The sequence below is a fragment of the Carassius carassius genome, chromosome 43 (genome assembly GCF_963082965.1).
Source record: "Carassius carassius chromosome 43, fCarCar2.1, whole genome shotgun sequence".
Taxonomy (NCBI): Eukaryota; Metazoa; Chordata; class Actinopteri; order Cypriniformes; family Cyprinidae; genus Carassius; species Carassius carassius.
The window spans coordinates 5623185-5649926 of NC_081797.1; the positions used below are offsets into that span (position 1 = coordinate 5623185).

A 26742-nucleotide genomic window follows, 5' to 3' on the forward strand; every position below is an offset into this window, starting at 1 on the left:
GAGGGGCTGTCCCGACCCCTGGATGCTGAAGACCCCGGAGGTCCAGATTCAGCCTCCTCGTCTTGTTCGGACCTGTCCATCACAACCCCTGCAGCTCAACCTTGTCCCAACAACACCAAGAGCTTCTCTGGACTGCGGATCTTTGGTAGAAGGTGGGTGAGATATTTTGAGTACTTGCATGGACTCTAAACTTCAGGGTTGTTCAAAAGGAAAGTACGTTTTTGAAAAATCTAGTGTCTTTATATCACTTTACTCCAAACATTCGTGACTGGAACAGCATGTTTGAAGTTTATTTATTGACTACTTTTAATTTATACTATGGACTCTCAACTTTAATTCTTAAGTTGAAATGGCATTTTTGAACAACTCTAAGGGCCAAAAAAGTGTCTATTTTATTTGATCTTTTTTATTATCTTTTTCTTTCTCTCCACTTCAATATTAAAACTAACATAATAGCATTTTTTATTATTCATTATACGTTTTTTTGAAACTTGTGGTGTCTCTTCTCTGTCATCAAGTCAAACATTTGTGACTGAAACCACACGTCTGATGTCTATTTGCAATTTAAACTCGCGTTTTGCTTGGACCGGCCCTGTGGTGAAAGGCACCACCTGATGTCCTGGGGTTACGAAATCCGTGACTCTCCATCTATCTAGGAAATGCTTTGTGAAGCACTTTCCCAAATCCTTCAATGTAACCGCTTCTGCTTAAAAACATTAACTCATAACTCCCATGACATTACTTCGGCTTATTTTAAAGACGTGCGCTTTCGAAATTTCATCAGGCGTCTAAATTAATCCTACGATCTCCTGTGGTTCCCTGGAAATAGATGCCTTTAATGGATTAGAGAAGCAATTAATTATGCACTATAATTGTCCGACCTGTTGGGAGAACAGCGTATACCTGTGCTCCACACTCCTGACCTCATGCACCTCGACTTGACTTAGATCTGTGTGATTTCATCTGGGTTTACCTTGTGTGCGTATCTGCGAAAGACAAGACATTAATAATATGAGGATGTGAAATAGCCAAGAAAACGGAAGTGTGTTTCTTTTTGTATCTTTTCATCTCATCTTCTCAAAACTGATGACTGATAATTCTGATATGGTTTGCATTTTTGCATTGTCCAGAATTGTCCCCTTAAAAAGTACTAATTTCAGTTTTTCCAGAACACTGAAAAGTGGTTTTAGATAGCTAAAAAGCTAGTTTAACCTTTACGTTTTATTGTTGATGGTTTTATTCTTATCTTCTTTCAAAACCATTGACCTTAATCAGATAAAAAAACTTTTTCTTTGTGCCTCAGTTAATATTTTAATAACATTAATAATAATTTGATTTTTAACTATAAAGAGGCTTCGGTCCAATTGAAAGGTTCCACTGATGTTAAAAGTTCACGGAAACATCAATGCCAATAAAGAATCTACAATTGTTCATAGCAGGACTGAAATTGGAAATGTGTAATTTTGGGTTTAATGGCAAAAGTTGAACCTTCAGCCTCAGATGTTGCAGACTGTTTAATCTTGATATTTCCAGTCAAATCAGTTCTTCACAAACATCTTGACCTGCGAGTTGTACTAGAATTTTTAAGTTAGTCTAAATAAATCTTTTTGCAGATCTTGCCTTTCTGCCTTCCACTATGAAAAACTTCCACAAACAAAATTTGATTAGAGGAATGAAGTATCCAATCAGATGCATTGCATAGCTCAAGCCAGACACAGATTGTGTAAAAGTGTCAGTCTGGAATGTTTTTGCAGGTTTAACAGTTGGCTTCCATTGCACTTCAGTCAATGGAAGTTCCCTTGCTCTATTTGAGCATGAAAAAACAGTTTTTCCAAGTGAGAGTTTAAGAAGAATTCCACTATAGTCTGGTTCTGTGAAGGGTTAAGTCACTCTTGCATGCTTTTCAGTTTTTTGATTTGCTTTTGTTGATAATTGTGTTTGCTTTAGGCAAGCAACCTTCTAACCTTAAAGGAATGAAAGTTTTTATCATTTTTATCTTTTATCATTTACTGACCTTTATGTCATTCCAAACCTGCATGTATATATTTATATATGTAAATTTTTTAATTAATTAATCAAAAGTAGGTTATTACACTTCAATCAAACTGCGATATGTACTTGTATCTGTAAATATTACGCCGGAAAAGTTAATTTAAATATGAATCCTGAATATTCTGCATGTCTCTGTAAATGAATAGCACAGACACGCGGTTTCATTTACTACACACATGTTGAAGCACACGTGACACTGAAGCGCACGGAAATCTGCCGTCTCACTAAATGAGGACGTAAACACACGAACATCTCCAGAACTGCTCTGAGAAAGGCTACTTTAAGAAAAAATAAATTAAGTTGTTTTATGAATTCAAATAATTAGACATGCTAAAACGCAGAATTTGGTAACAATAAAAAATATGGTGAGAAAACATTTCATAGGGCCCTAAATGTAATTTTTGTTCAACTTTTAATAAATTGATGTGAAAATGTATAAGTTTCATGATTTTAATTAATTAGACATGCTTTTTGATTAATAAAATTAAATCTATTTAAAATGAGTCGAGCAATATTAAAATGGAAAAAACAGAATTTGGAAAAAAATAAAATGGATTTTAGGATTCAGAGGGCCCTATATAATAAATATACAGATAAATACACATATATTATGTACACAAAAACTTTTATTTTGGAGGCGATTAATCACGATTAATCATTGCCCAGCACTCATATAAATAGTTTTTACTTAGTACAGGACAATGATATAAAATGTGAGTATTAAGTAATACTTTTATTAATAAATATTTTTTATTAAATAATTTAATAAAATTATGAAATACTTGTTTTAAAATTATGGAAAACTGTCAAACATGGAAACTGACTTTGATCTGTAAATTTGCCAAGATAAATGACCATTTCTCCATCATCCAGTCCCCCGTCCTCCGAGATGTGCGTGTGTTTATGTGTGTATTTGTACTCCACCTGTTCTGTGTGCTGATGAGGCACCTGTTCACGGCTGTGTTGATGTGTGTAATCTGATAATGCCATACCCAGCTAGGACACCTGAGGCACACAGGTTGTGTATCACTGTGGTACAGAGAGTTCAGATCAGATTCCTTAGGGCCAAGAAGACCTGCACATCCAAATGGCCGTTACATGTGCAGATTGCATCAAAGAACTGTTTTTTTCAGGTCATAGGTAGACACAGGTTTCCTTGAACACTCTCACACCCAGTGGCCCATCTCGCACGACTTCATTTGCATGGCTGCACTGTTCCGCCCCATGGAGGAACAGGCCCATTTCTGTAGCTATCTTTAACGTCTCTTTCTATGCTGGAGCTAAGTATGGATCAGGGTCAGAGTCTCAGGGTGGGCTAATGGAGATCTCTAGGCATATGTGGGTGACTGAATATGTGTGAAAGTGAACGAGTGTATGTGGAATTTTCTTCTTTTTTTGGTACCAGCGTTGAGTGAGGTGGGAGTAAAGGCCCATTCACACCAACAACAATCACTACAATACTAATATATCAGCATCCACACCAATGCAAAATAACTTTATTAGAGGTTAAGCATGTGTGCCGCAGTTGTGTCATCTGCCTCAACTAAGAGGATGAAATCTGATAGACTGTCAGTGTTTTTTAATCATTCACCAGCTTGAAATAAATAAAAAATGTTGGAAGTGATTCGAACAATCCTTCCTCTTGGCAGATATTGTTATAGCCTATGGACTCTGCTACTGTTTTACAGTAAGAAGAACGATTTTTATAGCTACATCTTTATCATTATGGCTATTGTTCTTGGTGTGAACAGGCTCTAAGGCTGTTGGTGAAATGCCAGAGGGGCTGTACATTTTAGTTTCAATTTCGGCTTCTAACGATTATAAAACACGACAATCAAGATTAAATAATTATTGTGCCCATTCCGTTCCTCTCCTCTACAGCGGTGTGCTTCTAACTCTCCATAAAAGCTCACAATTAACGTCCATATCAGTCAAATCTTTTACGTGACTATCTTAAAATTAAAAAAGTTTATTAAAAGCGTATTAGACTGTGAAAGAGTACTTACACTGTTCCTCAGGACGCTTTACACGCGCGCGCTCCGAGACTGAGGGAAACTCGAACAACCAAAATACAGGTTCGGGTACGTGCCTAAATGGTAAAATATACACAAAAATAGTTCAGAAATGCAGGGTTTGAGGGTATTGATGTAAATAGTGGATTTATAAACACATTCTTAATATAAATCGTTTGGACAATATGGGATGTACATTGGATCCGTGCAGCGCGGGTCTTAAAGTCACAGTATGCTATTAAACAAAAGAAAAAGAAAACCTCATGCTGCTCTAAACAGAATGACTTTGTAGATTTAATAAGAATCAAACTAATTCATAGAGTGAAGACTGTGATTTGTATTATTTTACACTGATTATTTAATTTCTGTATTTTTCCTATTGATTGTAATTTGCTTTTTTGTTTGCAGTTTACTTTTATCAACTTTTGAGGATTTTGAAATAGAGAATTGTGAAATTTCAATAATAATTCATCTGGTATTTATAATTTGAAATAACCATGATTACAATATTAGCCTAAATATTTCCCCCATAACCGAGCAGCTCTATGAATTCTATGAATCTATGGAATTTGAAACAGCCAGGCTCTTAAAATAACAACCGTAATGCTGCCATGCAAAGACTTCTAAAAAAAAAAAAGAAAGAAAAAAAATAATTCACCCATACAGTAAATGTATTATTCTTGCTCATGAAGCACACTCTGGTGAGAGACACTATGTCTGCGGTTTGACCATTGTGGTGGAGCAAGTGCAGTCATAGGAACTGATCAATTTAGCAAAACAACGATGTAATGGACTAGGGTCTAAATATGTGACAAAATCAGGGATTTTCCTGCATGTAATCATCAGTGGGATGCCATGGTCTCAACATTTTCGCATTTTACAAAATGTTTCTAGTATGTTGCGAAAGCAGATGACATTGTGTAAAGATCCTTTGTAATTATTAGTGTAATCATTGTTCACATACAGCGGTTATCATACGTTCATATATATATATATATATATATATATATATATATATATATATATATATATAAAATACCACAAAACAATATGTAATATGTAAAATGTAATACTACATTTGCAAAAAACAGGATAATTTGAGCAAATTCAGTTAATATTTTGTCTTGTGAAATATATGTAAATGTGAAAAAGATTAATGAGTGCAGCTAAATAGTATTAAAATAAAAAAAGAATATCTGAGAAGTATTTATGTGGATAGAACACCTTAAGAGGAAGTGCATTTGTTTAATGGATAGTGTCAGTATTTCCTTTCCAGCAGGTGGTGGCATTGCCATCCTTTTCCTCTTCAATCTAACATTTAGCTTTCCTGCAACATCAGAGACTTGTTCAAAGAGACGTTCATACAGGGGGAAAAATAGGAGGGAGTTGTTTGAAATAATTTAGACTGATGAAACAGATGCATTGAGACCAGGAATGTGAATTAATAAAGTAAATAGGTCCAGTTTGATTTCGTGTTGACTTAAATTTCTGTTTCTCTACTCTTATATGACCAATATATCTCTAATGATAATAGAGCCTAATTGTTATAGATTTGAGCTGCTAACTAAAGGGTTCAAATCCTGCAAAGGATTTCAAGAACTCAGTTGATATAGTTTGGCATCAAGTCTTTTAATTGATTTAGAAAGTATCTTATGCTCACCAAGGCTGAATTAATTAAAATAAATAAATAAATAAATAAAACCCGTAATATTGTACAATATTATTACAATTTAAAATAAATGTTATCTATTTTAATGTTTTCAAATGTAATTTATTCAGGTGATGCAAAGCTGAATTTTCAGCATTATTACTCTTCAATATCACATGATCATTCAGAAATTATTCTAATATTTAAATCATCCTTGATGAATAAAAGTATTAATTTCTTTAAAAAATAAATAAATAGTAGGACACTTTGTGGCCTAGACAAAGTAGACAAAAGATTATGAATACAACCTTGATGTGATTGTAACTGATGTTTACTGGTGAATTAAGATCATTAACATGCAATGAGAAAAAGTTTTTTAAAGGCATTCATTTTGATATGTCGAACCACAGGTTTTCCCACTCTAAGAAAAATGGTACAAAGCTGTCACTGGGACAGGAGCCTATAAAATCTAAAAGGTACATCTTTGTACCTTATTTACCCCTAAATGGTACATATTAGTACATTAAAGGAACATATTAGTACCTAAAGTGTACCCTTTGAAAGGGTGTCAATTAAAAGACAAATTAGTTCATGATTAATATAAAGCTGGGGTGTATTTTTATATCCAGCGAAGTTCACAGTGACTAAAGGACAGCTAAGCAGGTTTGGTTGCCATGATGTCCAACTCCATGGTAACTGCCAGCAGATCTTTCTCCCCCATCACTTAAAAGACAGTAATTACTTCCACATGGAGTCTCCAGCTCTGTGCACATTGGTCACGCACAGAAGTGCCCCAAAGAACAAGGGGTACAATCAAGTGGCTCACATTAATGCTCAGTATTTAAAGCTTGAACCACAGGCGTAACAAAACTATGATGTTCGTTATAGGTCGCCAAATTGATATTCAAGCGCATTCACTCCTCACCTGTTGATCCATAATGCAACAGCACAAGGGCCTTGAAATGGAAATGAAACTCATTGTGCTTTTGGGGTGGAGTGGCATCGCCTTGTCGTCCAATTAGGGGATGTGAATAGACACAATGTGTTCACACTAAAGCCATCATCTTTATGATTAGCTTTACAATGGTTAAAAAACCGACATACAGTTTAGACGTGAGGCTGCTCTCGTGGGTTAAACCACACAGATCATCTTCACAGCTGTGGGTGTTGCATGTCGCGGGTTGTTTTGCGCCAGAATTAGTGCTATGTCCTCTTTTTCTTAAGCAAAATGCATAACGGTCTGTTTAAAAGAAGAAGTGGCTTTGCACAATGTTCACGATGGAGATTATTATCATAAAACCATTAATTGTGTTCCTTTAAAGCAACTGGTGTCAGCCCCATGTGTGCCAGGAACATGATCTAGGAGGCTAGGAAACTTGCTTGTGTATGTCTCTCACAAACTCCCAGCGTTAAGCTGATAATTGGTCATTATTTTAAACCGGAGGCTTCGATGCACCCTGCTTTCCCTCCTACCAGTTACCTCCTGCCTAGTCGATGACTCTTTCCTCTGTGATGTGTGCTGCTGCTTCCCAGTGTGCTGTGTTGTTTGTGGGTGGATGTGGGGCTCCTCTTCCTGAAGGCTTGGGTTGTGTGTAGTTCATCTGGTGTGTGTGTGTGTGTGCGTGTGTGTGTGGGAGGCTGTCTCACCTGTCCATCTCTTGGACTTTCTCTGTCAGTTCACTGTGTGGGGACGGTCAGGGAAGGAGCCGGGGAGCTAAATTCTCAGGTCGTATAATATCTTTTTAGTTTTTGTTGTTGGATATTGACTAAAAACTGGACATAAACGCAGAGTTAAGCTTTAGAACTTAGTGTTTAGGGAGGTTTTGTATGTGTTTGTACTGTATGTGGACATTTAGCAGTTTGGACCAGTTGTTGTACTGTTATGAATATTTATCTTTTTACATGCATAAAGCTTTGTGTAATGTAAATCTGTTTAAACGTAGCAGACGTAAGCAAATGATATGTGTAGCTAATGATTTTTTTTATTATATTGAGAAATACTATAATGTATTTCTTATAAATACTACTGAAAACATATAGTAAAGTTGTTGTTATTATTATTATTATTATTATTGTTATTATATGTATATATCATTACATATATTGCATGCAATTTATAAAAACAAAAAACAATAATAACTGGGAGCATTTAAATGATACATAGTTTTCAAGCATATATATATATATATATATATATATATATATATATATATATATATATATATATATATATATATATATATATATATATATATATATATGTATATATATGTATATATATATATATATATATATATGTATATATATATATATATATATATATATATATATATATATATATACACACACACAAACTCAGACTCTTGGTTTAAGAGCATATTTTGGTACTAAATGAACCCACTTCACTAATTACATACCATTGCTAGAGATGACCCTGACAGTAATTAGTTTTGGTTGAGTGTCACTTCCTTATTCTGCCTGGAGAGCAAGAACAGTTGTTTTTAACACAGAAGTGTTTAGTATGGACACAATATCTTTTTAATGCAATTGGCAATGATCTTTTTTCAGTCAATTGTTTGTACTGTAATGTTTGAGTGAGTGAGTGAGTGAGTGAGTGAGTGATGTGACATTCAGCCAAGTATGGTGATCCATACTCAGAATTCGTGCTCTGCATTTAACCCATCCAAAGTGCACACACACAGAGCAGTGAACACACACACACACACTGTGAGCACACACCTGGAGCAGTGGGCAGCCCTTTATACTGCGGCGCCCGGGGAGCAGTTGGGGGTATATACATGTACTGTCACCTCCTCTGTAGTACAATACCGTGTTTACTGTAAATATTGCTGCTACAAAATACTTAGCACCAATAGCATCATTACTTACCCTGAGAGTTGTGTCTAGGTCAAATCCGACTCTAAATGAGATAGACTAGTTACATTGCTATAATTAGTCCAGTCAGTCACTACTGAAGGGTCAGAAAGCCCTTATAATCTGCCCTGGACATCCCCGTGTTGATAATCAGGACGTTCATGAGCTGAGCAGAGCCTCATTTCCTTGAGTGCCTTTCACTTCATTATGACATGATGTCATCACCCGTGAACTCACAATGCACCTTTGTAATCAACTGGCTTTGCTAGTATTAACGCGATTTGGAAGACAAATAGTCCTGGTGTAAACCCCAGGAAAATCTGTGCCACGACAGGCGGAGTTAGCTTTCCAAATTCATAATAATTTTAATCACCAGTCTAAACTCATGTCTAGACGACCCTCCTAAAAGGAGAAATATACTGTACGTAATGTTGTGATGTTGTGGAGTCACATCAGGGTTTTCAACCAAAAGGACATACTTGGTAGATCAGATCTACTAATCATGCTATCTCAGTTGATTACTCAGTTGTGAAGTCTGATGTCGATGAGGTTATTTTATGTTCTCTTAATATAATTGCCTATAATTCTACCATTTCGGGAAGCACTGGCATGTGTTCGTTTAAACTAGATAATCTCCATTTTAAGGATTAGGTTTAAATCTTGGTCAATGGAGGTCAATGTAACAAGCTTTCAGCAGTTTTAGAACTTAGTGCTAAAATGGTTAATCTATGCTGACCAGCTGCGTTTTCAATCAACAGCCTCAGGGGGAACTTTAGAAAAAGAACTGTATTATTCCAGCCACCATGGACACTTTTTTCCGGCGCCATTTTAAGAGGAAGGAAGCAGGAGAAGACATTCATGATGGCCATGTACCTGAACCCTGTCGACACAGGAGGCCAAGCATTGCAGTGCCAGCCAGCCGTGCCCGTCGACGCTCCAGTGTAGGTCTTGCATCTACCGCGTTGACCCAGCGACGCCGATCCAGTGTCCAACTTCAGGCTTTACCTCGAATCACTAGCAGTCAACCGGTTCAGAAAAGTAGTGGTAGACGGCGCTCCAGCACCACCACCCCGAAGGCCAATCCTCGCTTTGCCGTACGCCGGAAGAAGGTGAGCAAGCTCCGCAATATAGACACACACCTCTTGGGCCCATCGATGCTGCTGGCCAGCTTAATTCAGATGACAAAAGAGGAGGAAGAGGATGAGGAGAGCCGAAGTCCATTGCCAGGGCAAGTGGAACTCAAGGGATGCAGCACGAAGTTCAGGAGTCACACAGATGTGCTTCTTTCAGAAGGTGACAGCGACAGTGATAGCGAGGACTCCAGCGGCCACTCAGATGAGAGTCACTACTCAGGGCTGCCCAAGGAGTTCCTAGAGGAGGCAGATTTGTCAGACTGGGAGATCAAAGAGTCTGCTGTTGTATGCCAGCAGGAATGCCTTCCTCTGGCCGTGGTGGCAGAGCGTGTCCAGGCCCACCCGCTGATCCGAGTTCCCCGCTGCCTCCGGAGGAACTCGTCACATTATGGCTACGCGGAGCCGGGACCGCACGGCCGCTACAACCGTAGCAGCCAGAGGAGGCGCCGTCGACGGGTCTCCACCATTTCAAAAGCGGGAAGCCCCTGGCCAGGAAGAGGCCTGCCACTTCCTAACCGAAGAAGCTCTACCTGCTACAGGGGTCATGCGACTCTCAATCCTCTCCTGGGAGCTTATTACGATCCCAGGCTGGAGTCTTGGAGTGGATTCTTGTCGTATGTAGAACCATTCTGTTGTTGTGTCTAGTTGTTATTATTTCATGCTGTGCTCTTAAATTAGATGTAGGGTTTCATGAAATGCAAGAACAACAACACAAAGGCAGAAAAGCTTAGACAGTTGACTTGTTGCTTTGCTGCCCTATCAGTCAATGACTTGCAGGCAGCATTTGTGTTCGAAGGTAACTCCCGAAACTCAGTTATTATTACTCAGATTTACATTCTTGCCTTCCTATTTTAGCACAGGTACAAAGCTGGGGCTGTACCCTAAGGTACACAAGCTAAAAGGTACAGTATATCATATTTGCACCTCAATAGTACATATTAGTACCTTTCAAATAACATATTAGTAGGCTACTTAAAGTGTACACATTAGGACCTTTTGAAAGCTTACTGCCCCAGTGACAGTTTTGAACTTTTTTTTTTCTGAGACTGTATGCTGCCTGTGTAGGTAGCATTTGCTGCTTTCAGATGCAGCCAAAGATACTAATTATGACCTAGGCCAATTTATTTTCGCACTCTTGATGAAGATGAATGTTGTCCAACCACTTTGCCGCTGCAAATTTCTGTCAGTATGAACGTCCCTAAATAGTTGATGTTTCAGTGAAGACCAAATAAATACACCAGAATGTACAGGTTTTCTGATTAGCTACTATGACTTGCAATACATGTGAATCTCCACTTACAAACTCAGCACTTCCAAGTCAATATCTTTAGTATTTTCTCAAGCATTCCAACATTTATATTGAATGCGAGAGCAGGCAGTTGCAATGCAGCTTTTCATTGCATTGACCTTCTCATTCTCCATCCCGTGGATATGAGCACCGTGGCGCTCGCTCATTAGCGCAGCTGCTACCATAGCGAGGTAATGTGACTCATCAACGTTACTGATCACACAGTGGGCTTCTCATCAACAGGTTGCTAAGCTTCACTGATTCACTCTGTAGGGATTAGGACACAAAGGTCAGGGTGAGCAAGGTTTTGATTACAAAAGGATTACAAAAAAACATATGAACCTAATATTTGCCCTTAGAAATGCATTTCCCAAGGTTTCATTGCATAAACTTCATTGGCAACATTCTTGTCATAGTCATAATTGCATCAGAGTTCCTGTATAAGGAGAGTACACATGTGTTTCTGCACTTGTCTATTGTATTAAAATTTAGCATGAACGCTGATTCTATATAGATAAAGTTATATTTAGGACCAGCCAATTTTCATTTTGTCGTTTAGTATAAAATTCAATGCTGTATCTTCCAAATTTGGTGAGCTTAATGACATAGGCTAAACATCAGGTATCCACAGTGTATTGTGGTAGTCCTGAAAGCAGATTAAATTCGTTAAAACCTATATATTTCCAAGCCACCTTCTATAGTTCTAGTTGTTGGTTGCTAGTGAAAATAGTCTTATGGTTGATATGTAATTAAACAAATGCAATTCAAAGAGACCCCAAGGCAGTCCAGGTTAAAACCTGTGTGAAATAAAATGCCACCCTTTCAGGGAAAAATGTTCATAATTGTATTTATTTTGATCAGTGTTCTAAATATAACTGACTTTTTAGGATATGATGGACACAGACAGTGTGTTTAATGTCACTGTTATTGTTTTTGTCAGGAAAGCCATTGCCAAGACTGGTGTGCAGGACAATGCTGCCCAATCCGGCACCATAATACCAGCCAAATGTGAACCCAACAAAGAGATCTGCAGCACCGTGGATTGGACTGTGAGTTACTCATTTGTATTTCAACAAACAAGTTAACATTTATCTCAATGGCAGTTGGCATGACACAGTAATCCATATTAATCTCTGTAACTTCTGTTTAACTTACTGGTTAGTTGTCTTCCTCAGGAAAATGCCCAGTTTGGTCAACACGTGTGGTTTGAGACCAGTCCATCTGGAGACTTCTGTTACGTTGGAGAGACGTATTGTTTTGCAAAGTCACTGGTAAATGACCCATATTTTTTATTAATCTTAAACGATCGACAGCACAATGATTAGTTTACTGTAGTGTCTTTCCTTTTGTAAAAATCCCTGCACGAGCGCTCCCTCTAGTGGTGAGAGGTTATAAACACAGATTCAGATGTATTACTAAAATGCCAATCCTTGTGTTTCTTTTTGTTTTCTCAGCAAAAATCTCTTCCTCGCCACAAATGTGCATCCTGCAAAATAGCTGTTCACACTGTATGCATGGATCAGCTGGAGAAGGTTAGACGATTGTTGTAAGCTGAAAAACGTGCTATGTATTGAACTTTTTTTGTCAGCAAATGAAATTTACTGTTCCCCATAGATTAACTTCAGATGTAAGCCATCATTTAAAGATCCAGGGATGAGAAATGTCCGAGAGGTAAGACATTTTGTCCCTTAAAATGAGCTTAATCATTTAGTTTTGTTAAACAACTGAGCTGGTCTGTGTTTCAGACTCCAAACATGAGACATCACTGGGTCCATAGGAGACGACAAGATGGAAAATGCCGGCAATGTGGAAAGGTCAGTGCAAGACTCATAAAATGTGAAACATGTAGTCATCCAGAAAGTATTTATGGCCTAGTTTCACTCTTTCCTCAGGGTTTCCAGCAGAAATTCTCCTTCCACAGTAAAGATATTGTGGCCATCAGCTGCTCTTGGTGTAAGCAAGCAGTAAGTGTTGCACATCTGATAAAATCTGTTTTTTTTAAATGGTACACTACTGTTCAAAAGTTTAGAGGCAGAAAGATACATATATATATATATATATATATATATATAAAAAAAAAAAAAAAAAAAAAAAAAAAAAAATATATATATATATATATATATATATATAATTAAGCAAGGGTGCATTCAATTAATCAAAAGACACATTAAAGTATTTTTCTTTGTTATGTTTTTTTACATAAATATCAAGCAACCCAACTGTTTTCAGCATATTAGAATGATTTCTGATCGTGACACTGAAGATAACGGCTGCTGAAACTTTAGTTTTGCTATTTCAGGAATAAATTACATTTTAAAATATATTAAAATAGAAAAAAATATATTTTAAATTACAATAGTATTTCACACCCTTACTGTTTTTACTGTATGCTTCTTTCAAAAAACACCCAAAACGTTTGAGTGGAAGTAATGCATAGCATGATGACAATTTCCAGTATGATAAAACATCAGTCAGTGCACTTTGCTATGTGTCTTACAGTATCACAACAAGGTGACCTGCTTCATGCTGCAGAAAATCGAAGAGACGTGTTCCCTCGGAGCTCACGCGGCTGTGATCATCCCTCCGACCTGGATCATCAGAGTCCGCAGACAGCAGGTACCACCTGACTCGAAGAAAACAGGGTTCATACAAAATGTCACGGTTATATTTACTGTATTTTTGAACAAATGGACATTCAAAAATCTTCCCAACCTAAAACCTTTGAATGTATACCTTATATATATATATGAATATCTTCCAAATGCATTTCTAAAGTACTAATAGTGATGTAATTTTATGCTGCAGTGTTTTATGGTGTGGACATGGTGAAAGGAGCTCAAATGTAAACACTAAAATGCATACGTCCTTATACAGGCATCATTGAAGAGCAGTAAAAGAAAGAAGAAAACATCTCTGAAGACCAAACCCTGCAAGAAAGCCACAGAGGTAGCAAACACCTCTGAACCTTTGAACGTTTGCAAATAAAAGTCATATGTTTTTATATATGATGAGATTTCAATATTTGGTTCTCTGCAGGATGGCAAATGGAAGCACTTTATTGTGCGAGCGATTCCTTCTCAGCTCATGAAGCCTCTGCTGGTGTTTGTCAATCCGAAGAGTGGCGGAAACCAGGTCAGAAGCGACTCTCAAAAGTTCCTAGTGCACAGAAACGTTATTTTACAGCCACCTAATAGCACTTCTTCTTCTTTTCTATAAAGGGAACTAAAATTATCCGCTCTTTCATGTGGTACCTGAACCCCCGGCAAGTGTTCGACCTCACTCAGGGAGGTCCGAGAGAGGGGTAAGAGTTGATAGATTAAACTTTCTTTCTTAACTTTGAGCGTGTCCTCTTACACTTTCTCTTCCTCTTTTTAAGGTTAGAAATGTACAGCAAAGTGCCCAACCTGCGTATCCTCGTTTGTGGCGGTGATGGAACGGTTAGTCAAATATCTGCGCTCTTGTCTAGATAGAACCGGATGGAGGGTAATATCATTTCTGCTCATACTTTTTCAGTATGTGCACAGTATGCAAATGTTTTCAACGGTGCAATGTGCTCGACATGCTCGACAGGTACTTGAAACTGATTCAAGTGCAGGTAAAATTGAAATGTATCAGGCATAACAGCACTACTAAAATAACACTGACTGATCCGAGCCAATCTCTCAGATATTGCTTTTAGATTTCATCATGCTACCCTCGGTCAGGAAGTTCATAGGGACAATCATGTAATTTATATGCTCTCTTTGAAAAGGTTGGGTGGATTCTCTCAGTCCTGGATGAGCTCCAGTTGAACCCTCAACCCGCTGTGGCCGTGCTCCCCCTCGGGACAGGAAATGACCTGGCCAGGACTCTCAACTGGGGCGGGGTACGAACCTGAATACTCTTTGTTTGTAATGTTCTAATAAACCTTAGTTAGTGCATTTCCTCGGACATTCAAATCTAAGAAAAAACTCCTGTATTTTAATATAACCACAAGTTTTGCTTTGCAGCATGAGGTTTGTGGTTTAAACTTTTCATTTTTACTTCTGATACATTCTTAAAGTGGCGTAACGAGAAAGTGGTCCCACTATTCGTTAACCCTTCCAAGCTTTTCATTGATTTGTTTTTTTTTACATGTGTGTACTCGTTGACTTTCAGGGCTACACGGATGAACCGGTGTCCAAGATCTTGTCCCATGTAGAAGACGGCAACATCGTCCAGCTGGACCGATGGAACCTGAGCGTGGAGCCCAATTTAGAGGCCAGCGAGGAGGAGAGAGACGAACACCAGACCGACAAGGTCAGCTGACACCAGAAGAGGGTGCTAGACTTTAGCAGAAGACCACCATCCTTCTAGCTTTACAAGTCAAGCAGGAATAGGAGTGTAAAGAGTTTTTATAAACTCTTTTGTGTTGAAATGAATGGTAAGGGGGAGCTAATGACTTCTCTGTGTCTATTTCAGCTTCCCATTGACGTCTTCAACAATTACTTCAGCCTTGGATTTGATGCACACGTGACCTTAGAGTTTCACGAATCCCGAGGTGTGCTCACTCACCTGTGTCATTTTTTATATTTGGTTTCTGAAGTGAAGGTTTGCATACTGCATGTAAAATCTGCGGTTTGTGAAAGGATTCAAAGATCTAAGATGTTGTTTTGTTTCCTCAGAGGCTAAACCAGAACGGTTCAATAGTCGACTTCGCAATAAGATGTTTTATGCAGGGGTAAGTGTGTCTGTCCGATACAGTCATATAGATTTTTAGTTCACTCTTTTTGTAATGTATAAAATTTAACATATTTGCTCAAATACATGTGCTCCTCTGTAGACAGCCTTCTCAGACTTTTTGATGCGCAGCTCCAAAGATCTGTCCAAACACATCAGGGTTGTGGTGCGTTAAGTTGTATATATGTATACATACACACTTTTTATATTATATGACCCAAGATATTTGAAACTTAAATATTTTTGTTTTATTTTATATATGAAGGTTGATAAAAAAATAATAATACTTAAAAATTATGCATGTGTACCTGTATGTATACATTAATAAAAACTAGTAATTAAACATTACATAAAATTACACCAATAAATAATAAGTATCTTAATAATGCATATGTAATTTATTAGAAACACAAAAAGCTTTAGGGTTTTACATTTCAGAAAAGCAGAATAAAATATATTTATCACTTAAACCACACATAAATAAAGTCATTTCTGTTGATTACTGTGATAAAAATGAAAACAAAAATAGTATGTCACCAAATTAAGTGCTTATGATCACAGTAAATAAATATGCATATATGCAAGCACTTTTACATAATGGAACAAATACTTAGAATGTTCCCTCATATGCTTTTTCTTATTTCCTGTGCAGTGTGATGGTACTGATCTAACTAGTAAAGTGCAGGATATGAAACTGCAGTGCCTCCTGTTCCTCAACATCCCCAGGTAAACTGACCTGATATGGAACTGTGCAAAACAAATGTCTTATGTAACTACCATATAAGAGAACCTATGTAAATTCTTGTGTTAATTTGTGCGCTATTTGATATAGACCTTCTTTATTTTGGGATAACAACATTTATTTTGCGAAATAACAAAACTTTACTCAAGTTGCCAGTCAGACCATTTCATCCATGTGACATCAAATTTCATGTCATCAAACCATGACAGGAAACTTGGACTGAAAACCTCATTATAAAAAGAGATTTGTTGTTCCAAATTACGTTTATTCCAGGATAAAATATAATCTAGACACAAGAACCTAGTCTAGAGTTCATTAAAATGAGATTATCCTGACTGAGCTGGGCATTATGTTCTGTAGATATTGCGCTGGTACGATGCCATGGGGGAACCCAAGTGAGCACAATGACTTTGGGCCACAGAAACATGACGATGGGCTCATTGAGGTTATTGGCTTCACCATGACCTCTCTGGTGAGATTTGGCTTTGGTTCCTTAATGGATTTGTTCTACATTTCCCCTTGAATCCATCCAAATGTTGCAGCTCTCTTTCTACAGGCGACGCTGCAGGTTGGAGGACATGGCGAGAGGCTTCATCAGTGTCAAGAGGTGACCCTGACAACCTTTAAGCCCATTCCTGTGCAGGTGGATGGAGAACCCTGTAGACTGGCTCCATCTGTCATACACATCACCCTCAGGAACCAGGCCAACATGCTGCAGAAGACCAAGAGAAGAATCTCTCTACCACAACTATATGAGTCAGTATCTGTCTATCTGTCTGTCTGACTGTCTGTCTGTATATGTCTGTCTGTCTGTCTGTCTGTCTGTCTGTCTGTCTGACTGTCTGTCTGTCTGTATATGTCTGTCTGTCTGTCTGTCTGTCTGTCTGTCTGAATGTCTGTCTGTCTGTCTGTCTGTCTGTATATGTCTGTCTGTCTGTCTGTTTGTCTGAATGTCTGTCTGTCTGTCTGTCTGAATGACTGTCTGTGTCTGTCTGTCTGACTGTCTGACTATGTCTGACTGTCTGTCTGTCTATCTATCTGTCTGTCTGTCTGTCTGTCTGTCTGTCTATCTATCTATCTGTCTGTCTGTATATGTCTGTCTGTCTATGTCTGTCTGACTGTCTGTATATGTCTGTCTGACTATGTCTGACTGTCTGTCTGTCTATCTATCTGTCTGTCTGTCTGTCTGACGGTCTGCATATGTCTGTCTGTCTGTCTGTCTGTCTGGATGGATGGAAAATGACTGTTTTTTCTCTTTATGGATGTAGTCAGCAGCCCATCACAGAGAAAGTGCAGATCCAGGTGAACCGTATCAGCATGCATGATTATGAAGCTCTTCATTATGATAAGGAGCAGCTCAGGGAGGCCTGTGAGTATCTCTTCTCTTCATCCTCTCTCATTTTCACAGCTCTGAGAACCTACTCATGCACTCCGGGAAAAGCTTCTGCTTTTCAAATACGACTTAATTTAAACACGACCCTAACCTGTGTTTCCTCTTTCCCTTCACCTTCTCAGCGATTCCTATGGGGATAATTACAGTTCCTGGGAACAGTGATTTGGAGACGTGCCGGTTGCATATCGAGAGGCTACATGAGGTGCTCTCAGCTTGTTTCAGCTTGTTGATTCCTGGTTAGAAATGTGCCAACAGGCCGATTTGGCTACAAACTCCTTCTTTATTTGCAGAGGTTAAGGGGAGGATCTGAACTGTCAAAGACTGGCTTGATGTCAACATGAACTCAGAATCAACTTTTGACCTTCTTAATCAATGTTACTTGTCTTTTTGAAAACTATTCATCTGTGCATGTTATCCCAAAAAAAGTTTGTATTTGTAATCATTCATCAAAATACAATAACTTGCTCCACCTCCAAAACAACTGTCCTTTCTGAGTGACATTATCAAGCCCTTTTGTTTTCAACTCCGCCCATTTGGCATGAAGCACCCTTTTTAACAACCCCAACAACTTCTTATAGACAAAATAATGTTTCAATCGTTTATAAGTCAGATAACTCTAGTAAAATCATTAGGATATTAAGTAAAGATCATGTTCCATGAAGATATTTTGTAAATTTTCTACCATAAATATATAATATATAACTTAATTTTTGATTAGTGATATGCATTGCTAAGAAATAATTTGGACAAATTTAAAGACGATTTTCTCAGTATTATGAAATTTTTGCACCCTCAGAATCCAGATTTTCAAATAGTTGTATTTCAGCCAAATATTGTCCGATCCTAATAAACCATACATCAATGGAAAGCTTATTTAGATTTACATTTAAATTTATTCATTTAGCTGACGCTTTTATCCAAAGCGACTTACAATGGCTATATATGTCAGAGGTCGCACGCCTCTGGAGCAACTAGGGGTTAAGTGTCTTGCTCAGGGACACATAGATTTAAATTTAAATCAAATTGATTTAAAAATTGACGCTTAAGACTGGTTTTGTGACTTCTAAGAGTCGCTTTCCACTATAATTGCCAATATTCATGCCAGACATGTTATATTGAGCATGTGACAGCGATTGCACGTTGACTTCCTGTTCAATTACAGTCAGAAAAACACATTGTGACTAATTGAACTCACACAGTGAGTTCATTTTGGACAAGAGCCATTTTTCACTTGCACTTTCTCCGTGTATTTTTTTCCTCTCTCTGTCTTTCTCTCTTTAGGAGGGGGATGGTGTAAATACAGAGACACTGCATATGCCAAAGCTTTCACCAAAATGGTGCTTCCTGGATTGTAAGTAGAGCATTTCAAGTTCCAAAAGTAAAAAAAAAAAAAACAGCATAGATTTGATCTAAAAACAAAAAAGAGTGTTGTAATTATACAGTACATAACTTAGGCTTTTCATGTTGATTCATTTTTGTGAGATTCATTGCTCTTGACATTTCCAAAACTTTCAAGCGTGATGTTTGCGAACCCCATAATCGGATTTTTCCACCTTTGGATTGTTTACAGCTACTACAGCAGACCGTTTCTACAGAATAGACCGCGGTCAGGTACCTACAACAGGCAACTTTGACTTTTTACATCTGTGTTGCATGTCACACCGTGTAGATTTCATTGCATATCTCTGCAGGAGCATCTGAACTATGTGACGGAGATCTCTCAGGATGAGCTTTTCATCTTGGACCCGGAGCTGGTCACCAAGGAGACGGTGGGCACGTCGCCCGGAATGCCGGGGGCGATGGAAAGTGTTGGGGGATGTTCCAATAGCACAGACCAGTTTGCTTTTCCTGCCTGCTCTGCCGGACCTTCTCCACTGTGCAGGTAGATTGAAACGAGTCACTTCAGATGACAAAATCTGTGGTTAAACTGTGGTTAAATGTTATGTCGCTTTTTACTCTGGCAGATGATTTAAACACCGTCGACTAGCAGAGTCATGTGTGTAGGCAGGTTTAATTTCTGAGAATATCCCCAGAAAAACATCAAAAGTGCAGAAAGCCCTCAATAAGGAACTAAAAATGTTTTAATTTTAAATTTCTTGTTGATTTTTCCAAAACAGATGTAAGTTTAGCTTGAATCCACTAAGAATTATAATTTTCTTTATTATGCACAACTGATGTGATTTGATGCACTTACTAAAAAGAATCATAAAGTACCATGGTAATATTATGACGTTGTTTTTTGGACTTGTAATATGTTAAAAGCATGGTATATGAATATGCTAATCTCCCAATATCATGATATTACCAACTCATGCCATTACTGTAGTCCTGTCACAGTACTTTTTTGTAAGTCTAGGAAATCCCAAAAAATAATATACAGTAATATAATGTGGTCTAAATGTCTGAAACCATTAGAAATATTTTTTTAAATAAAAATAAAATAAAATAAATAGTTTAATATTTTTTTTTCATCAAAAAATTATCTTAATATACATTTATAATATTTATTAGAAATAAACTTAATATTAATACAACAAACTTGTATAAATATAAATTACATGATTTAAATATACAAATATATTCTAATATATTAAAATATAGTTTATACTAAGTATTTTATGTACTAAATATGTTAGCATAACAATTAAAGTAAAAATTTGAACTGCCATTATATATGTATGTTTTATGTTACTATTAATACAATAAACTATTATAAATGCATAAATTAATAATTATGTGAAATGAAAATATTTTAAAGATTTAAATATTAAAATATATTTTATTGTATCTACTTTATATTATGTATATTTTATATGTACAATTTTATTCTAAAAATAATAACAAAACATATTTATTTATATTAAAAAATGTTCCTCTTAATACACTAGACTACTATTAAATCATTTAATTATCAAAATATTTTGTTATATCTATTTTAGAAATACATATATACCTATAAATACAAATAAATACATATCTAGAGAAGCTTGTGTGTGTGCAGTAAACACGTAACACTAGATTGAACCGAAATGTGTTCCTTCCTGTTTGAAAAAAAAAACAGCTCTTCAGCTCTAGTCTATTCTCTCAGGGGAAGTCTTTTAGTCCGTGTATTTGCGTGCACATCTGATGGGGAGACAGCGCCATTTTTGTGCCAGAGTCTCCTGTGAGCGAGCTCAAATCTGCGTGCTGCTCACATGTGAGTCCATCCAGGACAGGACAGTCCCTCATAAAGGCCCCTGCTATTAAAATCTCATTGATCTGTGTTTACATTCACCCTCCCCCTGCCTGACCCACAGCGGATCGCTGAAAAAACACATCCCATCAGTCAGACCTCATTGTAGCAGTTGTTCTGTTACAGTAAATTATACAAATCTCACAAACGATGAGTTTCCCGCCCTTCACTGCATGTAAACACATCCTCCTCTCTGTTGTCTGTCCATCCCATCATGCTCTCGCAGGGTTTACCAGACACATGCGGAAGGCCGAACGGAAAGCGCGAGCATGGATCGCGACATACGCAAGCAAACTAGCGATCCAGAGACTCCCACAAAGCCAGGCTTGTGCAGGTACATCTCGAACTGAGTGCTTTGTGGTCTAATTCAGACGTTTCCATGACAACACTGCGATGTCTTTTTATAGCAAACATCATTACTAAGCTAACAAAGTTATCCACCCCATGAATCCATGTGCATAACTAGGGCTCTGTAATGCCCATCTGCTACAGAAGTGCACTACACTGGCACAATAATACCACGGTACTTTGAAATATACCATTGCACCATGTCATTTTTTTTGTTCGTGAGAGGGGCAGAAGATATCCATTTCAAATGAATATCTTACATAAGCTTGTCTTTGCCCAATGTCTTTCATCTTGAAGGAGGGGAGCAAAAATGATGAATGTGAATCGTTCAAACACACTTGATGAGGACTCAGTGAATGTGCCAAGGTACATACAGTATTTAATAATCATCGCTGGGGAGACAGACAAATGTAGTTGGCTTTGATTATGAATAGCGGTATTAATATTCCATTTTAATTTCACAGGTTAGATTCGGGCTGGAATGACAGCGATCAAGGTACACACAATTTACATATATTTTAATAATAATAATAATATGAAAATAGTTTACTGTAATATATAGTTTACAGTTTATTGTATATATATATATATATATATATATATATATATATATATACACAATAAACTATTTTCAGATTATTGTAAATTAACGACTTTAAAATTTATTACGAAGTATACCAATTTAGTACAAAAAAAGTTTTTTTAGAGTAAATTTCTTTTAGAGTATATTTAGATATGATATATAATTGTATTAATGTATTTATTTGAAAAAAAAAAGAATAAAATAAACTCTTATAAATATACAATTATTATTAGTATTAGTATTTTATCAAATATAATTTAACAAAATATATTATCACATATTCATGCATTTTCTATCCTTTCCTAGAGCCATTTTGTACAATTAAAACACTCATATTTGTCTTTGTGATGTCTTTCAGAATCAATCAGTTTGCTCTTAGATGCCGTAAAGTCTGGCAACCTCGAAAAGGTATTCATAAAATAACCTCTTCCTGCACTATCATACATTAGCATTGCCAGACGTCACAGGCCTGTTTTCTGGTCTTTCATGTTCTCAGCTGGTTCAGATGCATGAAGGCGGGGCAAACCTGTTGGTCCAGGACCGTTTTGGCTGCACCCTCCTCCATCATGCAGTGGTTTTAGGCAGTAAAGATATTGTGAAGTATATCATTGATAACGGTGAGTTGGTTGGGCTTCATTTTTTTATTTTTGACTTTTGGCGTCTAATTTTTTAATTATCTTTCACTGTTTTTGGTGAACAGCTCCGGCTTGCATCCTTGATGTGACAGAGAAATCAACGTAAGTAGTGCTGGAGCCACTCCGGCATCTTTTACTCCATTTAATTTATGGTGAAAGGGATAAAGGAGCTAGATTTGATTGGCATTCATGGTTAGGAGGTGTTTCTCTGTTTTTTATTCAGAGGGGAGACGGCCCTGCATAAGGCAGCTGCGTTGTGCCAGAGAACAATCTGCTATTACCTGGTGGAGGCCGGAGCATCCCTCATGAAGACAGATCTACAGGTGGGAACATTCACATGGACCTTTCCTTGGAGGATATTTAAACACTTAAACCACTTATCAGTGCTGTTTCCTCCACAACAAATGTTTCTTGGGCTCACCATTACACTGTGCCTCGTTTACAAAACAATCTGCAGTCAAATGCTCCGAATAAACATATAATCCTCCAACATGATCTGGGACATCATTAAAATAAATCATACACTTGTTGCTGATGCTGAGGATCTTTTGAAATCTTTACAGATGGAAACGAGCTGGATGTGTCTAAGCAAACGTCCATTTATTCTTCCATTTGTTCTGTTGTCAGCAGTACGTCAAGAATACCGGAGACAGTATAAATTATTATAATGTGTTCTGTTTGTTTTTTGACGCGACGCGAAGTCCTTGTCCAATGAATACCGATAAATGACAGAACACCAGTGGGCGGGGCTTATGATGCTATGATGTGTAACTATCGCTGACGTGTTGCTCTGGAGGTCATATGCTAATATATTTTGACAATGTGATCTCACAGATCCCGCAATATTCAAATAAGCATTTTTTTTTTACTTTGTTAAACATGTATTATTATTTTATTTATTTATACAACTAAGCATGTGTTAAAATAAAAAGGTGGAAAAAACAAGAAAAAAAGGAATGAATTAAATAAGTCCCGTATCTTACATTATCATAATTTTATTTTATCTATAATTGTAAAAATTTCATTTTATTATAATACATCTTATTTATTTATTTATAGCATACTCTAAATAAAAGGTGGCAAAAAAAAAAAAAAAAAAAAAAAAAAAAAAAATATATATATATATATATATATATATATATATAAAGTTTGTTTTATTTGTGTATAATTGCAAAAAAAGTATTCTGTTTTATATTATATTGTTATATTATATATTTTATTTATTTATTCATGCCACTAAAAAGTTGCAACAACAACAAAAAAATCGAATTAATTGATTAAAAAAAAATGTCACCCTCATTCTGCAGGGTGAAACTTCCAAGATGTATGCAGAAAGAGCTCGAGACATGGAGTTGGCCGCTTACTTGGAAAACCGGCAACACCACCAGATGATCCAGAGGGAGGACCATGAGACGGCTGTGTGACCGGCCTCCACAACCATCCTTTCCATCCGAGTCTTATCTGCTCTCTCCCGTGGCCGGTTTATCTGGTGCGGCCACACGTTAGTGATGCTATGAGGCAGCATGGGTGCGGAAATTAGTTTGTTTCTCTCTGTATTGATTGTAATGCCAAAAAGACAGTGTTTGTGTCATGTTTTAGAATGCATGACTTTGCTACGTCACGTCCAGCTTTCAGGGCTCCGCTCCTTAGGACCCAATGTGCAAAATGTTGGATATTTCAGGGCTGAAATACCATGTATGAAAGTGGCTTCTACTATAACTACTATAAAGAAAACCAGACAAACCTCATGAGAGATTAACAGGAGAGGCTTTTGCTGCTTCTGATTATGTAATATTAATGTTTGAATTTCAGATTGCATATCTAATAGTTTTACAGATTTTATGTAACCATAGAGGCTTCGTTTAGCTTGGCTTCCACTTCACGTGTTTGTTCTGATTGGAGATAGAGACGTTGTTTTCATAGCCTCCTGCGTTTAAGAATGCTTCCTCAGCTGTTGCTTACGGACAGTTTCTCTCTTTGTGGTAAATGCTTGAATTTCATAAAAACATTCCATTAATTACTACCTTAGCATTAAATCAGTTCTCTATTCAAAATATATTATAAACTGTAATCTTTTCTTAGTTAGATTTGCCTATGACCATACATTTTTGCCTAAATAAATGAAGTTTCCTTCAGGGATGTGATCATATCTCTTAGCATAGATTGCTTGCACTGACTGCTATACTTTTAAATGAAAATGTTAGGTTCTTTACAGAATTTATGAAGTCATGCAGCAATGCGAACCTGTTGGTTTTGGTTTCCGGCCAAATCGAGCATGTTAAGTACATGTTTTAGATGTTTTTAGATGAGATATCACATTTTCAGTGACAAATGGCTGGGTAACAGACTTACCCATTTATTTACATATATTTATATCATCGTCTGCGGTTTCAATTCTTCTATATTCAACCAGGTCACTTTATGTTACTTGTACAATTGACTAAATGCTCGAATAATAAAAGAGACAGGAAACTGGTCTTTTTTTTACAAGTTGCCATAGTGTGTTTGTGGTGAGCTGTCATTATGATAGAATATGTATTTTGTCAGTGCTTTGTATGAGTTGCTATGCAATTCCAAATAGATGATACATGTATATAATCCGTCAAACATTTTAAAAATGTGTAAACAGTATGTTCTGATATAAAGGTCTTTCATTTGTATGTGACATAAACTTAGATAATGCTTTATTTATAAGAGTAGATAAGACTTTTGTTAGAGGAGAAGTCATATATTTGTTCTCGGGGTTGGACTGTTACTGTCTACTTGGGAGAAAAGAAATAAAGACTTTAAAAAACACGTATTTGTTATTGGAATATCTACTTTGATTATAAGGTTGATTTGACTGAGATTATTGATGTATTAAGTGGTGAATGCATACGTCATCATCATTATCTTTCTCTCATTGCACAGCGACGGCGTGGTAAACTGTGTGTAATGTTGAACTCTGCCTCTTCCTAGGAGGTCTTTATGTCTGAATGAGTTACCGGCTATGATGGATGTGTTGACAATTGTGACTCATTTATCATTTCGGAGATAAGCCTATAGTTTTCTCTGTCCTGCTCTAGCTCCTGGAGAATAGGGAAAGGACGTAAATGTATTTTTTAAATCAGTTTAACCTCAGTTCAACTTCAGCTCATTTTAAATTTGGTAGATAGAATGTTAAGTCAAAAAAACTATTCACACAAATTCATCTGAACAGAGAATATGGTAAAAATTATATAATGTAATATGCAGATAGACTGGGTTATGTTTATAGAATATTTCCTCCACGATGGCAATTCAAAGTGTTTGAAAACACACACGGAGACAGAATGATGTTGGAAAAGAAACAAAACAAAACAACAGTAATTCAGAATGTATTCTAAAGGGACAGGTCATAATACATTTACTAAAATAAAGAATAAAACAGAGGAAACAAATAAAATAATCAGCTAACAAAATAAAATAGACTAATTGTACATGTAAAAAAAATGGCAAATATATATATATATATATAGCCTATATATGATTGTATTAGAGTAGATGTTATTTATTTATTTATTTATAACACCAAGTATAAGTAACCTTGTATAAATCAATGGTGACAGATATAGGAATTTAAAAAATATATATGTTTAATATTTTATCATAATTTTGTATATTTATTTGTTTTATGCATCCATAATTGTTATGTAATAAATACATTATTTATTTACCAATAAGCCTCTAAAATGTGTAAAAAAAAATAAAATAAAAAAATAATAATAATAATAATAATAATAATATATATATATATATATATATATATATAAGAATAGTTTTTTTTTTAATCTGAAAAAAATACATTTACATTTAGCAGACGCTTTTATCCAAAGTGACTTACAAATTGGACAGTTTAAAAAAATTACTGAAAAAGAGAAATGTCTTATCATGATCATAATTTTGCATTATTATAATTTTGGTTATTTATAGTTGCAAAATAAATAAATTAATAAGAAATAATTATCAAAAATTATTATTATTTCCAGCAATCATGTGAAGGTGGCAAATGTAAGAAATAAATGCAAAAGAAAATCAATTAAAACAAATGTATCAATTAAACGAGAAATATCTTTCCAGAATCAT

General features: G+C 36.4%; 1 protein-coding gene across 1 annotated transcript; it reads left to right on the plus strand.

Moving 5' to 3' along the window:
• Positions 1 to 7173: 7173 nt before the first annotated feature.
• LOC132125460 (diacylglycerol kinase zeta-like) lies at positions 7174 to 25434 on the plus strand. Its single transcript, XM_059536900.1, has 34 exons — positions 7174 to 7438; positions 9345 to 10333; positions 11948 to 12056; positions 12183 to 12278; positions 12462 to 12539; positions 12622 to 12678; positions 12753 to 12821; positions 12900 to 12971; positions 13507 to 13623; positions 13882 to 13953; positions 14044 to 14139; positions 14226 to 14308; positions 14384 to 14444; positions 14759 to 14872; positions 15145 to 15285; positions 15448 to 15526; positions 15651 to 15706; positions 15809 to 15871; positions 16358 to 16431; positions 16808 to 16919; positions 17004 to 17203; positions 17716 to 17816; positions 17963 to 18042; positions 19122 to 19191; positions 19411 to 19451; positions 19532 to 19722; positions 21299 to 21406; positions 21718 to 21786; positions 21885 to 21916; positions 22362 to 22411; positions 22500 to 22620; positions 22704 to 22740; positions 22862 to 22961; positions 23946 to 25434. The coding sequence occupies exons 2-34, from the start codon at positions 9390 to 9392 to the stop codon at positions 24060 to 24062; spliced, it is 3810 nt and encodes a 1269-aa protein (XP_059392883.1). The 5' UTR covers positions 7174 to 7438; positions 9345 to 9389; the 3' UTR covers positions 24063 to 25434.
• The last annotated feature ends 1308 nt before the right edge of the window (positions 25435 to 26742 follow it).

Coding starts and splice junctions, on each gene's coding strand:
- LOC132125460 (XM_059536900.1), top strand. CDS start 9,390: ATGGACACTTTTTTCCGGCGCCATTTTAAGAGGAAGGAAGCAGGAGAA. Junction 19,723..21,298: donor GGACCTTCTCCACTGTGCAG/GTAGATTGAAAC, acceptor ATGCTCTCGCAG/GGTTTACCAGACACATGCGG. Junction 22,412..22,499: donor AGTCTGGCAACCTCGAAAAG/GTATTCATAAAA, acceptor TCATGTTCTCAG/CTGGTTCAGATGCATGAAGG.